General features: G+C 44.7%; 1 protein-coding gene across 1 annotated transcript in view; it reads right to left on the bottom strand.

Moving 5' to 3' along the window:
- LOC126222592 (uncharacterized) overlaps positions 1-11,911 on the bottom strand; it is a 112,296-nt gene extending 100,385 nt beyond the window's left edge. Inside the window, exon 1 of the mRNA XM_049942195.1 lies at positions 11,833-11,911. Coding sequence (XP_049798152.1) covers positions 11,833-11,911 — 79 coding nt within the window. The remainder of the gene's footprint in view (positions 1-11,832) is intronic.
- Positions 11,912-15,368: the final 3,457 nt, after the last annotated feature.

Genomic DNA, 15,368 nt, shown 5'->3' with positions numbered 1-15,368 from the left:
GAGTATATATCGCTGTCATTGATACACAGGCCTGACGCACGCTATTTCCCAGAAGCAAAAAATAACGCTGTGCACTGGTTGCTGGGAAATTTTGTTAACTACGTCCTTAACAAATTAGGATCCGATAGCATCATAGAGTTCAAGGTACACATGCTGTGTGAGTTTCACAAAATTAGAAGCTATTCGAATCACAAGAAAAAGTTCGGTAATATGTTAAAGATTGTATTTGAAAGAATAGGCATTGGTTAATATAAAAAAGAAGACTGTGTTGACAGTGATGTATTGTAGTTACCTTAAGGATACTATTTAAGATTTTACAGTATATTAATGATGTGTACTTTTTCTACTTCAGAGAGTAGTTTTTGCAACTTATAAGCTAATGTACAGAACTTATGTGACATTGAGATTGTGTGTCGAAATAGTGTCAAAACACAAAACATTAAAGGTGCATTATTGGCTTATACTAGAAATTTGGAAATAGACAGTTTTTATAGAAATGTCCTTATCGATTGTTTAAAACCATAAGATTCTATCTGATAAATGTAATATTCAATGGCTGGCACATTGCCTGTTCATTTTTGCACTGTGATGTGTAAGTCAGTTTCTCAGTGAAAGACTGATTATATAGATCTGATCCAGCGAAAGACTGATTATATAGATCTGATCACTTCAGATTCAATTAATGTCCAGAAAGTGTAGCTGGAAGGCTAGTCAAATTATTATATATCTCCTTTCCGCCATTCTCAAGTATTTCAGAAATTGTCTAATATGATTATTAAATTGTTTTAATAAAAATTATCCCATCAACTTGCTGATATCCATCATAAAGAAATTATGCTTCTGTAAAGATTGCACCTCATGTGATTCAAAGTGCAGATTTTACTTCTTCAGGTTGAAGTTTGAATGTCTTTAAAAATTTTGTTCTTGATGTTTAAATTAATTCTTTCTGGTAATTAGTCAGTAACACAATCCTCTGTTGTCTTTCCTTAACGTCAGCGTAACTGAAATGTTTAAATAACTTCATGTATGCATAACTAGTATGTATTTGGAGTGTAACATTGTTTTTTTAATAAATGTTTGTATAAAAAAAATGGTCCCGTGGTAGCGTCAGCAGCTGCAGAAAGAGAGGTCCTTGGTTCAAATCTTCCCACGAGTGAAAATTTTACTTTCTTTATTTTTGCATAGTTATGATCTGTCCGTTCGTTCATTGACGTCTCTGTTCACTGTAATACGTTTAGTGTCTGTGTTTTGCTACCGCACCGCAAAACCGTGCGACTAGTAGACGAAAGGACGTGCCTCTCCAATGGGAACCGAAAACATTTGATCGCAAGGTCATAGCTCAACCGATTCCATCACAGGAAAACACGTCTGATATATTCTATACGACACTGGTGACGGCATGTGCGTCACATGACAGGAATATGTTGTCAACCCACCTAACTTGTACACTTGGCGAATGGGTAAAAAGATTCTTCTACATTGCCCGATTTAGATTTTCTTGTGGATGTGAAAATCACTCCCAAAAAAGTGATGAAAACATAAGCGTTTGTCACATAAACTGAAAATAAAAAGTTAAACTTTTGACTCGAAGGAAGGCTTGAACCAAAGACCTCCCGTTCCGCAGCTACTCACGCTAACCACGGCATTCCTGAACTTACTATTTCCTTGTTGTTGCCTATCTTGCCCATGTTTTGCTTATTTTTTCATAGTTCCACACAACTTCTTCCTGTTTTCTCGATTGATCTGTGTTCAGTTTTTCAAGGCCTATCCACTGTGCCAACTTATAACTAAATCTGAGGGGGGTGCGATGGGGAGGTTCCCTTGTGAGCACTATGGAACTTAATTTCTGAGGTCATCAGTCGCCTAGAACTTATAACTACTTAAACCTAACTAACGTAAGGACATCACACACATCCATGCCCGAGGCAGGATTCGAACCTGCGACCGTAGCTGTCGCGCGGCTCCAGACTGTAGCGCCTAAAACCGCTCGGCCACTCCGGCCGGCCCGGGGCCTTAGGACTGACATTCTGTCGCGCTGATCATTCAGCTACCGGGGGTATTGCCAGGCTGATGCAGACAGTTATGGCAATGGTGGTGGTGGTATGTGTAGGGCGCTCAACAACGAGTTACTTAACTAATTAGATATGAATGTTGTTTTGTTTTGTGAGAAGTATGCGCCACAAATCTAATCCCCACCCAGCCTGGGGAACTCTCTCTCACTCACACACTTTTACACAGAAGACCAAAAGACGTATGTCTCAAGGTAGCCTGTGATTGAAATACACAGACCGTAAGTGCGCTACATCTAAAATAGTGTAACAGAGAACTGAGCCTGGCTCGTCATTGAGAAATAACAGATGATGCAATCACACTGGAAAGGCATTTTAAACCTTCTACGTAAGATACTATTGACAAGATCGGCCATCACACACAGTCTTAAATGATGGACGACATTCGATTCATAACTGATAAAATGGAGGACAGGTCAGCAGGTAAGTGGGTTGCAGCCCTGATGGCTTGGTATAAAACGCTCTCTGTTAAAATGTGATGTACAGCTACCCGAAGCATCACATATTGGTGGATTCTCCTGGCAGAGGAGGCATCCATGCATCAGAAAGCAGTGCCCTATCCGGAGTTGCGTCAAGGCAACGGCTGGAAGGAGAAACGCCACGGGGTGTCGCTGGTACACCGACTGCTTGTTGTTCCTCAACCCTAGCCACTCCGCCGCCCACAGACCCAGGAGCCTGTGCCGTAACAGCGACGTAACTGTATGTACAGGGGCAGAAAACTCAGAATTTATTTTTCCGAGCAGGCATTTTAGCTGCTTCATCTGTTGCTTCATTACTGTAATGCCCCCGAGCCCCGCTGCCCAGCAGAATGACGCATCTTTTCCCTGCCTCTGTAAGTCAAAAAGGGTGTCGCTGATCCGCTGAAGGTAGTTTTATACCGGATACATGTCATCAATAGCCTCAGGAGCGCTTAGGGTGTCGGTGTAGATGAGCACTTTGGTAGCAGTAAGACACAGCATCTTCTCCAGTGCCTTCAGGGTCGCATATAATTCAGCATCACGCACTGTGAATGTACCAGGTAACCGAATCTTGAGAACACATTCTGGAAAAAACACAGCGCAAGCTATGGAAGTAATCTGCTTAGACTCATCAGTGTAAACGATTCTAGAGTCACAGTGATCGGATAAAATTCTGCAAAACGAGGATTTCAAAATATATCACGAAGTAAACTTCTTTTTGGATACTGATTGATCTAAAATAATTCTAGGTCTAAGAATTTTTAACATTGTCCAGCGCTGTCAGCAACTGTGATAATTGAACATGTAACAAGTCAGCCTTAGTTGCAAATAGAAACCAATCTTTCCCCAGGTTTCAGCCAAAATAATTTGGCTTTCTTCACAAGCCAGTGACACTAAACTATTGCATGCCAAAGTTTGGCCATGTCAAGTATAAAACTGTAGCACCGTAGTAACCAGTCATAAATCTATGTTACTTGGGCCGGCCGGGGTGGCCGAGCGGCTCTAGGCGGTACAGTCTGGAACCGCGCGACCACTACGGTCGCAGGTTCGAATCCTACCTCGGGCATGGATGTGTGTGATGTCCTTAGGTTAGTTAGGTTTAAGTAGTTCTAAGTTCTAGGGGACTCATGACGTCAGGAGTTAAGTCCCATAGTGCTCAGAGCCACTTGAACCATTTTTACATTACTTGGGCTGAAGAGCTCTCGCGGCCTACCGACCTCGTCGGCGCAATGGGGCCTGCTGTATCTCTTCAGCCCAAGTACTGTAGATTTATGACTGGTTACTACGGTGCTATAGTTTTATACTTGACATGGCCAAACTTTGGCATGCAATAGTTTAGTGTCACTGGCTTCTGAAGAAGGCCAAATTATTTTGGCTGAAACCTGGGTAAAGATTGGGGTATATATGCAACTGAGGCTGACGTGTTACATATTCAATTCTAGGTCTCCTTATTAACCAGGGAGGCGAACAACTATAACCTCGATGAAAGCATTGAAATATTAGCCGCATTAAGAGCCACTGAGTCCTGCTGTACGAAATTCACGAATCGCTTCGTTTCTAAACAGTCGCTCCAGTGGAGGGCAAGCAACGGTACGGAATGCCGGGAATCGCGGGCGGAGAGTAGGCGGCATACATGACGCATCATGAGGATCTGCCGTCGGTTGACGAGAGGTGATTCACCAGTCCCAACAGAGAAGCTGGAAACCGGACTGGTCCTATATGCTCCTGTCACCAGTCTAGTCCCCTCGCGGTGAAGAGCGTCGATGGTGTTAAGATGGCCTGACTGAGCCTTAAAACATGCATCCACAGTCAAGGCGAAATCGCAGAAACGCCTTTTAAAACTGCAGCAGACATGTCTGGTCTGCTCTCGATGACCTGTGGCTGAGGAATTACAAAATATTAAATTCCTTTAAACCATTGGCTTTAATCCTCTTCGTATGTGGTAATAATATCAGCCGCTCGTCAAACGTCAAACCCAGAAACCAAACTGAATATCTAAAATCGAGAACAGTGACCTCCATTTTAAGAACAGGCAGGTTAAAAGAGCGACAGGGACGATCAAACTTACGAGGGCAGTTCAATAAGTAATGCAACACATTTTTTTTCTCGGCCAATTTTGGTTGAAAAAACCGGAAATTTCTTGTGGAATATTTTCAAACATTCCCGCTTCGTCTCGTATAGTTTCATTGACTTCCGACAGGTGGCAGCGCTGTACGGAGCTGTTAAAATGGCGTCTGTAACGGATGTGCGTTGCAAACAATGGGCAGTGATCGAGTTTCTTTTGGCGGAAAACCAGAGCATCTCAGATATTCATAGGCGCTTGCAGAATGTCTACGGTGATCTGGCAGTGGACAAAAGCACGGTGAGTCGTTGGGCAAAGCGTGTGTCATCATCGCCGCAAGGTCAAGCAAGACTGTCTGATCTCCCGCGTGCGGGCCGGCCGTGCACAGCTGTGACTCCTGCAATGGCGGAGCATGCGAACACACTCGTTCGAGATGATCGACGGATCACCATCAAACAACTCAGTGCTCAACTTGACATCTCTGTTGGTAGTGCTGTCACAATTGTTCACCAGTTGGGATATTCAAAGGTTTGTTCCCGCTGGGTCCCTCGTTGTCTAACCGAACACCATAAAGAGCAAATGAGAACCATCTGTGCGGAATTGCTTGCTCGTCATGTGGCTGAGGGTGACAATTTCTCGTCAAAGATTGTTACAGGCGATGAAACATGGGTTCATCACTTCGAACCTGAAACAAAACGGCAATCAATGGAGTGGCGCCACACCCACTCCCCTACCAAGAAAAAGTTTAAAGCCATACCCTCAGCCGGTAAAGTCATGGTTATTCTGTTCGATGTCCTTCCCCATGGTCAAACGATCAACTCTGAAGTGTATTGTGCTACTCTTCAGAAATTGAAGAAACGACTTCAGCGTGTTCGTAGGCACAAAAATCAGAACGAACTTCTCCTTCTTCATGACAACGCAAGACCTCACACAAGTCTTCGCACCCGAGAGGAGCTCACAAAACTTCAGTGGACTGTTCTTCCTCATGCACCCTACAGCCCCGATCTCGCACCGTCGGATTTCCATATGTTTGGCCCAATGAAGGACGCAATACGTGGGACGCACTACGCGGATGATGAAGTTATTGATGCAGTACGACGTTGGCTCCGACATCGACCAGTGGAATGGTACCGTGCAGGCATACAGGCCCTCATTTCAAGGTGGCGTAAGGCCGTAGCATTGAATGGAGATTACGTTGAAAAATAGTGTTGTGTAGCTAAAAGATTGGGGAATAACCTGGTGTATTTCAATGCTGAATAAAACAACCCTGTTTCAGAAAAAAATGTGTTGCATTGCTTATTGAACTGCCCTCGTAATACAAACGCCTTTCTCTGAGGAAAATTCAGTCTATGGTATCTACTCTCTCGCCCAACCGCCGTATCGTTGGTTGCAACTGACGAGTGGTCGTCGCAAGGTTGGAGGAGGAGCAAAACATGGCACCGTAATCCACAAGCAATGAATCGTGGATTGACTACTACTGATAGGAATAGTAACCAGTCGCACTTATAACACACCCCTGAGGGACACCGTTCTCTTGATCGAGTCGCCCAGAAACAGCATCACTTGTAACGTAGCAAGTTAGGACGAGATGACATTCGTTGCAGTTAAGCACGCAGCCGTTTGGTACGGTGGCTGCAGGGTGGCTACATTGTTTTTCTCTTTGCTCACAGCTCAGCTGACGCTGCCCGCCGTGAGAACTGCATAGAGTAACATTCAATCGGTACGAAAATTCATACCCTCTACGAATCTAAATAATTCATATTAGTTATTATTCGATTTTGTTCAAATTTGGTACACAGCCTTTTGTTATTAATGGAATGATGCTGTCAAAATTTCGTATTTTTATTTATTATAGTTCCGGAGGTGATGAAAATTACCTATAAGTCCTAAAACTGACGTTTATGTTTTAAAACCCAGTTAGGAACAATAACAAATTGACTTTCATTATCAGTTGAAGCCATTACAAAGTTGTCACTGCATGAAATCAATTAATTAGAATTTTACTTTCAAAACTTTAGTTACTTTACATTACGTAACACAAAAAGCGATAAAATTATTATTTGCCTACAATTTTGCTGTGTGAGTGCATGAGAATGATTTAGAGAGTGTATGTGGGACATACGTTAAAACTTGATGATGATGATTGATGAGTCCTGTAGTGGACTGTTAAGGCAGCCAGTCCACAGTGAAGTAGCCGAAAGGGCACGCGTCAACTCACGCCGTCTGGCGTTAAGTCTGGAACAGGATACGTGATGAATGTGATACAGAAAAGAACGTAGCTACTAGAACACTTAAATTTTATATCGTCCTTTGGTATACAGCATTCTTGATGATACAAGTGAGACTCTATCTTGAGGTACATGCAACGTTACAAATGGTTAATGGCGCCTTGCTAGGTAGTAGCCATTAACTTAGCTGGAGGCTATTCTATCTGCTCGGCAAAGGAGCGAAAGGCTTCCTCAGTGTAGTCGCTAGCAACGTCGTCGTACAACTGGGGCGAGTGCTAGTCCGTCTCCCGAGACCTGCCGTGTGGTGGCGCTCGGTCTGCGATTCTGACAGTGGCGACACGCGGGTCCGACATGTACTAATGGACCGCGGCCGATTTAAGCTACCACGTAGCAAGTGTGGTGTGTGGCGGTGACACCACAAGTCCCATACTCCTTTACAGAGCGTAGGGGAGCGACGCGGGAGACCCGCGCCGCCTTACTAGGCAAGGTCCTAGTGGAGGTGGTTTGCTATTGCCTTCCTCCGACCGTAACGGTGATGAATGATGATGGTGAAGACGACACAACAACACTGTCATTTTATGTAAAACCTTGTACAAACGAACTGTGGGAAAGTTATGGTGCAACCACGATTCAGATGACGTGCTGTTTGTCGGTGTGAGCCTGCTTTTGTATAACAGCAGCGAGAATTAAAGTTACAGGCAGAGTAAGTTTATTTATTAATTTGGAGAATATTTTGCACTTCACTTATTTTGATTAAACATTATACTAGAAACTGAAGTTTTAATGACATTAATTACTATCAGATTACTGATTGGATAAGGCAAGTTTTGCCGCGAGAATGATCTGGAAGGAACATTCTGATTGGTCATTTAGACCAACAGCCTATCAGAATTAAGCTGTTACCACGCGAATATAGTGGAATGGGCAGTGAGTAGAATAGTTCGAGATAGCCGCTTGCTAACCGGCCTACGGATAACACCGTGTTAGATAGCGCTGTAAAAGTAATCTGTGAGATGAAGAACTAGTGATTTAATTTCATTTAGAACGTGCCGTTACTGAAGCGACTGGTGTTACGTACATTTTAATGAAAGTTTGGTGTTTTAAAATTAAATAGTTTCAGCGTTATGAGCGTGTGAACTTTCTGGTCTTGGTAACAATTCCGCGTGGCACATTTTGTGCTCCGTACGGATACTTTGGCGAGCACTTCTTCCGATGAAAAAGACTGAAACGACGAAATGTTTAACCCAAACTTCCTTCAAACTACACATCCTGTTGCATCAAAAGTGGTCAGTGGAGTTCGACACCATACTATTATACAAGAACATAACCCAATTACTGCAATTAAGAAATGATGAGTGGTTGTTACGTATAGTATGAAAACTATAGAGAATGCATATTCTTTCCTGTATTTTAGTGAACTTTGTACACTTACAATTCTGTCGATTGATAACCGGCGACGACAATGAAGTTCACTTCCTTTTCAAAATACATGATATTTCTATTCTTCACTTCCAGAAAATTTGTATACATAAATGTTTGCCAACTCTTACAGATGCCTTACTCGGTGTTGTCACTGAAATAGCAATTTTCATTAAATGAAACAATACGTTCTGAGCGACGGCCTAGTAACACGTGCTCTTTCCACAAGATACAGATTAACAGTCCTCTTTTTGTTAGTAAATTGTCTTCTTTTTTTGAGTCCACACTCAAAGATTGTCTAATACTATCTTCGCGGGGATTGCGCGCTAAAGAGTTTGTTGTTGTCCAGCTGCGCTTCACTTCAAGTACGTACTTTTTGAATCAAATTTACATTTACGGTATTTACATACATTACTGAGCTTCTCAGAGTAAAATTAGGCACAAATTCATTAGGAAAGGGCAGCGAGGCTCACATAACATTACAAGGGCATATCATTCATACGAGGCGCGTTTTTTAAGTAAGTACCGTTTTGAAATTAAAAAAAGACGTGCTAAGATATCTCAATAATTTTATTTTTGCATGAAAGCCTGTACCTTAATCTATGCACTGACGCCATTACAGTCTGATTCTCCCATGTTTACGTTGTGTACTGGATGTTTAATATGTCTCCGATAATCGTGAGTCCCGCCGACAGTGAAGTACGGGCTGTTACAAGATTTCTTAGTGATAAAGGCCTAAAAGTGATCGATATTCATCGTGAGATCTGTGCAGTTTACGGAGAAAACATTATGAGTGATGGAATGGTAAGAAAGTGGGTGAGACCATTTAAAGCTGGCCGCACAAATGTGCATGGTGAACAACGGAGAGGGCGTCCTTCGGTCGTTAATGAAAGTTTGGTGCAGGAAGTGGACAATAAGGTGACAGAAAACAGACGATTTACGATTTCCTCCTTGCGGGATGACTTTGCTATTGTTTCTCGTAGTGTTTTGTATGCCATTGTGACCGAGCAATTGTATTACCGAAAATTGTGCGCACGTTGGGTACCGAAAATGTTGACGGATGTGCACAAAACCAAACGTTTAGGCAGAGCATTGACTTTCCCTGAGCGGTACCACACCGACGGTGATGATTTCTTAAGCCAAATTGTTACCGGCGATGAAACGTGGGTGATCTACGTCACACCAGAATCAAAGCAACAGTCCATGGAAGTTGAGGAAAGGCATCGTTTTACTGCAACACAATGCCTGTCCGCATGTGGCAAATCAGACCAAAGATCTCATCACATCTTTCCGATGAGAAGCTCTAGATCATCCTCCGTACAGCCCCGATCTTGCGCCCAGTGACTACCATCTGTTCAAAATGGTTCAAATGGCTCTGAGCACTATGGGACTTAACAGCTGAGGTCATCAGTCCCCTAGAACTTAGAACTACTTAAACCTAACTAACCTAAGGACATCACACACATCCATGCCCCAGGCAGGATTCGAACCTGCGACCGTAGCAGACGCGCGGTTCCGGACTGAAGCGCCTAGAACCGCTCGGCCACCGCGGCCGGCACCATCTGTTCCTGCACTTGAAGAAACACCTGGGCGGTCAGCGTCTTCGAGACGATGACGAAGTCAAAACAGTGGTGATGCAGTGATTAACAAGTCAGGCGGCAGACTTCTATGAGGAGCGTATTCAAAAACTGGTACAACGTTATGACAAGTGCCTGAATATTGACGGAAATTGTGTGGAAAAGTAGATTAAGGTACAGGCTTTCATGTAAAAATAAAATTGTTGAAATATATTGTTCTTGTTGTTGTGGTCTTCAGTCCTGAGACTGGTTTGATGCAGCTCTCCATGTTACTCTATCCTGTGTAAGCTTCTTCATCTCCCATTACTTACTGCAGCCTACATCCTTCTGAATCTGCTTAGTGTATTCATCTCTTGGTCTCCCTCTACGATTTTTACCCTCCACGCTGCCCTCCAATGCTAAATTTATGATCCCTTGATGCCTCAGAACATGCCCCACCAACCGGTCCCTTCTTCTTGTCAAGTTGTGCCACAAACTCCTCTCCTATTCTATTCAATACCTTCTCTATGTTACGTGATCTACCCATCTAATCTTTAGCATTCTTCTGTAGCACCACATTTCGAAAGCTTCTATTCTCTTCTTGTCCAAACTATTTATGGTCCATGTTTCACTTCCATACATGGCTACACTCCATACAAATACTTTCAGAAATGACTTCCTGACACTTAAATCTATACTCGATGTTAACAAATTCCTCTTCTTCAGAAACGGTTTCCTCGCCATTGCCAGTCTACATTTTATATCCTCTCTACTTCGACCATCATCAGTTATTTTGCTCCCCAAATGGCAAAACTCCTTTACTACTTTAAGTGTCTCATTTCCTAATCTAATTCCCTCAGCATCACCCAACTTAATTCGACTACATTCCGTTATCCTCGTTTTGTTTTTGTTGATGTTCATCTTATATCCTCCTTTCAAGACACTGTCCATTCCATTCAACTGCTCTTCCAGGTCCTTTGCTGTCTCTGACAGAATTACAATGTCATCGGCGAACCTCAAACTTTTTATTTCTGCTCCATGGATTTTAATACCTACTCCGAGTTTTTCTTTTGTTTCCTTTACTGCTTGCTCAATATACAGATTGAATAACATCGGGGAGAGGCTACAGCCCTGTCTCACTCCCTTCCCCACCACTGCTTCCCTTTCATGCCCCTCGACTCTTATAACTGCCGTCTGGTTTCTGTACAAATTGTAAATAGCCTTTCGCTCCCTGTATCCCTGCCACCTTTAGAATTTGAAAGAGAGTATTCCAGTCAACATTGTCAAAAGCTTTCTTTAAGTCTACAAATGCTAGAAATGTAGGTTTGCCTTTCCTTAATCTTTCTTCTAAGATAAGTCGTAAGGTCAGTATTGCCTCACGTGTTCCAACATTTCTACGGAATCCAAACTGATCTTCCCCGAGGTCGGCTTCTACCAGTTTTTGCGTTCGTCTGTAAAGAATTTACGTTAGTATTTTGCAGCTGTGAAATATCTTAGCACGTCTTTTTTTTTTAATTTCAAAACGGTACTTACTTAAAAAAACACGCCTCATATAAATAAGTAGCAGGAGTGGCCCCAACACTGATCCATGGAACACCTCCCATTTGACCGTAACCCACTCAGACCTCACACCACAGCCATTCTTAACACTTGAATGATGACCTTTTGTCGTCTGTCTCCTTTTGCCGAACTCTGTTGACAATTTACAAGACGTGGTAGTCTTTCACCTTTATCGGAGAAAGTCGCCTAGTGTGAGATTAGCCCCAGCTTAAAGGTCGCCTGCAGTAGGCTGGAGGTTACGCGGCGTGTATCGCACGGCGGCTACAGGCAAGGAGGAGCAGCCCTGGAGTAGCGGGGCGTCGTCCCATCAGCCGCGGCGCGCCCTGCGGCAGCAGCAGCCCTTAATCACGCCGGGGGCTCCCTTAACGCGTTTAGGGCCAGACGCGGGACTGCGCAGCGCAGCGCAGCGGAGGACTCGTCAGCCGTCAGACGTCCGTCGCCACGTCGCCGTCTGCTCGTCACGTCGCGGCACTCACTCACCTGCTGCCGGAGGCACGTCGCTCGTAACCTCTGACAGAGACCGCACGTTGCTTGCACGACAGGCTGCAAACGGCACCATGTTCTCGCCTACGTCCGCGTCAAACAATCCGACATTTCGCGTGCGCTACACCTCTTGCACGTTAATGTCTATTTGTATATCGTGATGTTTTATAAGTACACAGAAGTGTCTACACTCAAATGAAAATGTCCAAATCTGTCAACCAGTCCAGAGTACTCTGATTCACTTGGTGCAGAGTCATCAGATCACCTGCAGAAGCTCGAAGTAGGCACTCCTTAACAGTGGGTTCCATTCTTTGCTCCTCCACTCCACAGTCGCAACATGCAAATGAATGGAAACCATGTCACTTGGACAAGGTGTACCCGCACCTTCCTTGAGCAATTCTAATGCAGTTCAGCCTGGAGCAGGTTTGGTGGTTTAGTTAGACTCCCCTCCGCCAATGGTCTTTGTTGGATCTAGAACCAAGTGAGCGTTGTTGGGTGAGTATTAGTTCCAGCATTCCACACGGGAGCGCAATATTCACCAGCGGGATACACAAAGTAAAGTATTAGCGTCCACACGACAACTGCTTCCGGCAATTTTGCGAAGTAGATTCATTTTTGAGTGAAATTTTTTAAACTTCTTGATGCACTGTTGTTTGAATGTCAAGAACCGATTCACAGTGATTCCAGTACACTGGACTCGCATTCGGGAAGACGACGGTTCAATCCCTTGTCCGGCCATCCTCATTTACGTTTTCCGCGATTTCCCTAAATCGCTCTAGGCAAATGCCGGGATGGTTCCTTCGAAAGGGCACGGCCGACTTCCTTCCCTGTCCTTCCATAACCGATGAGACCGATGACCTCGCTGTCTGGTCTCCTCCGTACTTAGGCGTGTGAGTTAACGAGCCTTTCGCTCTCATTTAAATACACTCCTGGAAATGGAAAAAAGAACACACTGACACCGGTGTGTCAGACCCACCATACTTGCTCCGGACACTGCGAGAGGGCTGTACAAGCAATGATCACACGCACGGCACAGCGGACACACCAGGAACCGCGGTGTTGGCCGTCGAATGGCGCTAGCTGCGCAGCATTTGTGCACCGCCGCCGTCAGTGTCAGCCAGTTTGCCGTGGCATACGGAGCTCCATCGCAGTCTTTAACATTGGTAGCATGCCGCGACAGCGTGGACGTGAACCGTATGTGCAGTTGACGGATTTTGAGCGAGGGCGTATAGTGGGCATGCGGGAGGCCCGATGGACGTACCGCCGAATTGCTCAACACGTGGGGCGTGAGGTCTCCACAGTACATCGATGTTGTCGCCAGTGGTCGGCGGAAGGTGCACGTGCCCGTCGACCTGGGACCGGACCGCAGCGACGCACGGATGCACGCCAAGACCGTAGGATCCTACGCAGTGCCGTAGGGGACCGCACCGCCACTTCCCAGCAAATTAGGGACACTGTTGCTCCTGGGGTATCGGCGAGGACCATTCGCAACCGTCTCCATGAAGCTGGGCTACGGTCCCGCACACCGTTAGGCCGTCTTCCGCTCACGCCCCAACATCGTGCAGCCCGCCTCCAATGGTGTCGCGACAGGCGTGAATGGAGGGACGAATGGAGACGTGTCGTCTTCAGCGATGAGAGTCGCTTCTGCCTTGGTGCCAATGATGGTCGTATGCGTGTTTGGCGCCGTGCAGGTGAGCGCCACAATCAGGACTGCATACGACCGAGGCACACAGGGCCAACACCCGGCATCATGGTGTGGGGAGCGATCTCCTACACTGGCCGTACACCACTGGTGATCGTCGAGGGGACACTGAATAGTGCACGGTACATCCAAACCGTCATCGAACCCATCGTTCTACCATTCCTAGACCGGCAAGGGAACTTGCTGTTCCAACAGGACAATGCACGTCCGCATGTATCCCGTGCCACCCAACGTGCTCTAGAAGGTGTAAGTCAACTACCTTGGCCAGCAAGATCTCCGGATCTGTCCCCCATTCAGCATGTTTGGGACTGGATGAAGCGTCGTCTCACGCGGTCTGCACGTCCAGCACGAACGCTGGTCCAACTGAGGCGCCAGGTGGAAATGGCATGGCAAGCCGTTCCACAGGACTACATCCAGCATCTCTACGATCGTCTCCATGGGAGAATAGCAGCCTGCATTGCTGCGAAAGGTGGATATACACTGTACTAGTGCCGACATTGTGCATGCTCTGTTGCCTGTGTCTATGTGCCTGTGGTTCTGTCAGTGTGATCATGTGATGTATCTGACCCCAGGAATGTGTCAATAAAGTTTCCCCTTCCTGGGACAATGAATTCACGGTGTTCTTATTTCAATTTCCAGGAGTGTATATGGCCGAAAGAGTCAACCCTCAGGAATTGTGAAATGAAGCCCGTCGTCCAGGACTGTGTGCTACATAAAGGGCGCAGATTCACCACGAGATGGGGAAACTCACAGGCGTCTATTGTCTATTGAGGCCTAAGCCTTGTAGTGTGCGAGTGAGACAGACGAGAACCTACATCATAGGGAAATCCAGTAGAAGGCATTTATAGCCAAGGAGACGTAACAGCCTTAAATATGGCGGACCTAAGATCGACCATAAAGGGAAACATTTACGGAAACCATTTAATTCTGTAGTAAGTCAGGGAATGAAGCCACAGTAATTTAAATCTACCATCCTTCATAAATATTCATGGTGATCCCAATAAAACTTGAATATTGATCGTCTCTGTAATAGTTTAGGATTTACTGTTAAAGTGAAATTAACAAGTTTTGTAACACAGACTTGAATGCAAAATCTGAACGCTTTAGTCGATCTTAACGATCGACATTTCATATGGAAGCGCATCATTAAAATGACAAACGTTGTAAATATCAACTCTGTAACTTTATTTGTTTAAAAGATATCGTAAATTTAAATTATCAGTATCAGTTAAGCATCAGATCATCATTTCCTCCACACCAAACAAATTGAACAATGGCAGCATGACACCTTATTGAATTATTAGCTAACATAATATTTGTTGTAAAGTTTGGTGCAAAATAGTTACTTTTGTTGTATATTTATTTATCAGAAAGCACATGGGTGCCAGGCTACTGTCTGTGACATTCATAGTTAAGAAGGAAATTGTATTGGTTTTATGTAAAAGAATTTAACGTTTATTATGTAATAGATATATTTTGTTACTTTATTTAGAACGTAAAAGTGGTCAAGCTTTGATTATTTAAATATGTTACAATGTAAAATAATGTAGAATAAGCTGTAGCCAATCAGATGGACAGCCTCAGAAAAGGGAACTGTGCTAGTCAGCTGAGCGAAGATGTTCGGCGCGCGGGAAAACGCGGCTTGAGACAGTGCTGGTGCAGACGCGAAAGCGGACAGTTCTGGTGTAAACACCAAAGGGTACAGTTCGGATTGAGACGCGAAAGCGGACGCTCGGTCTTTAGGTAGCTAGCAAGTCAAACGAAAATTTCGCGTTGTGTGATATCGCGCGATTTAGTCTCTGAGCGGTGAGTAGCCTGGTGTGAACTCAAA

Source organism: Schistocerca nitens, chromosome 1 (assembly GCF_023898315.1).
Source record: "Schistocerca nitens isolate TAMUIC-IGC-003100 chromosome 1, iqSchNite1.1, whole genome shotgun sequence".
Lineage (NCBI taxonomy): Eukaryota > Metazoa > Arthropoda > Insecta > Orthoptera > Acrididae > Schistocerca > Schistocerca nitens.
This window is presented reverse-complemented; position numbering and strand designations above follow the sequence as displayed.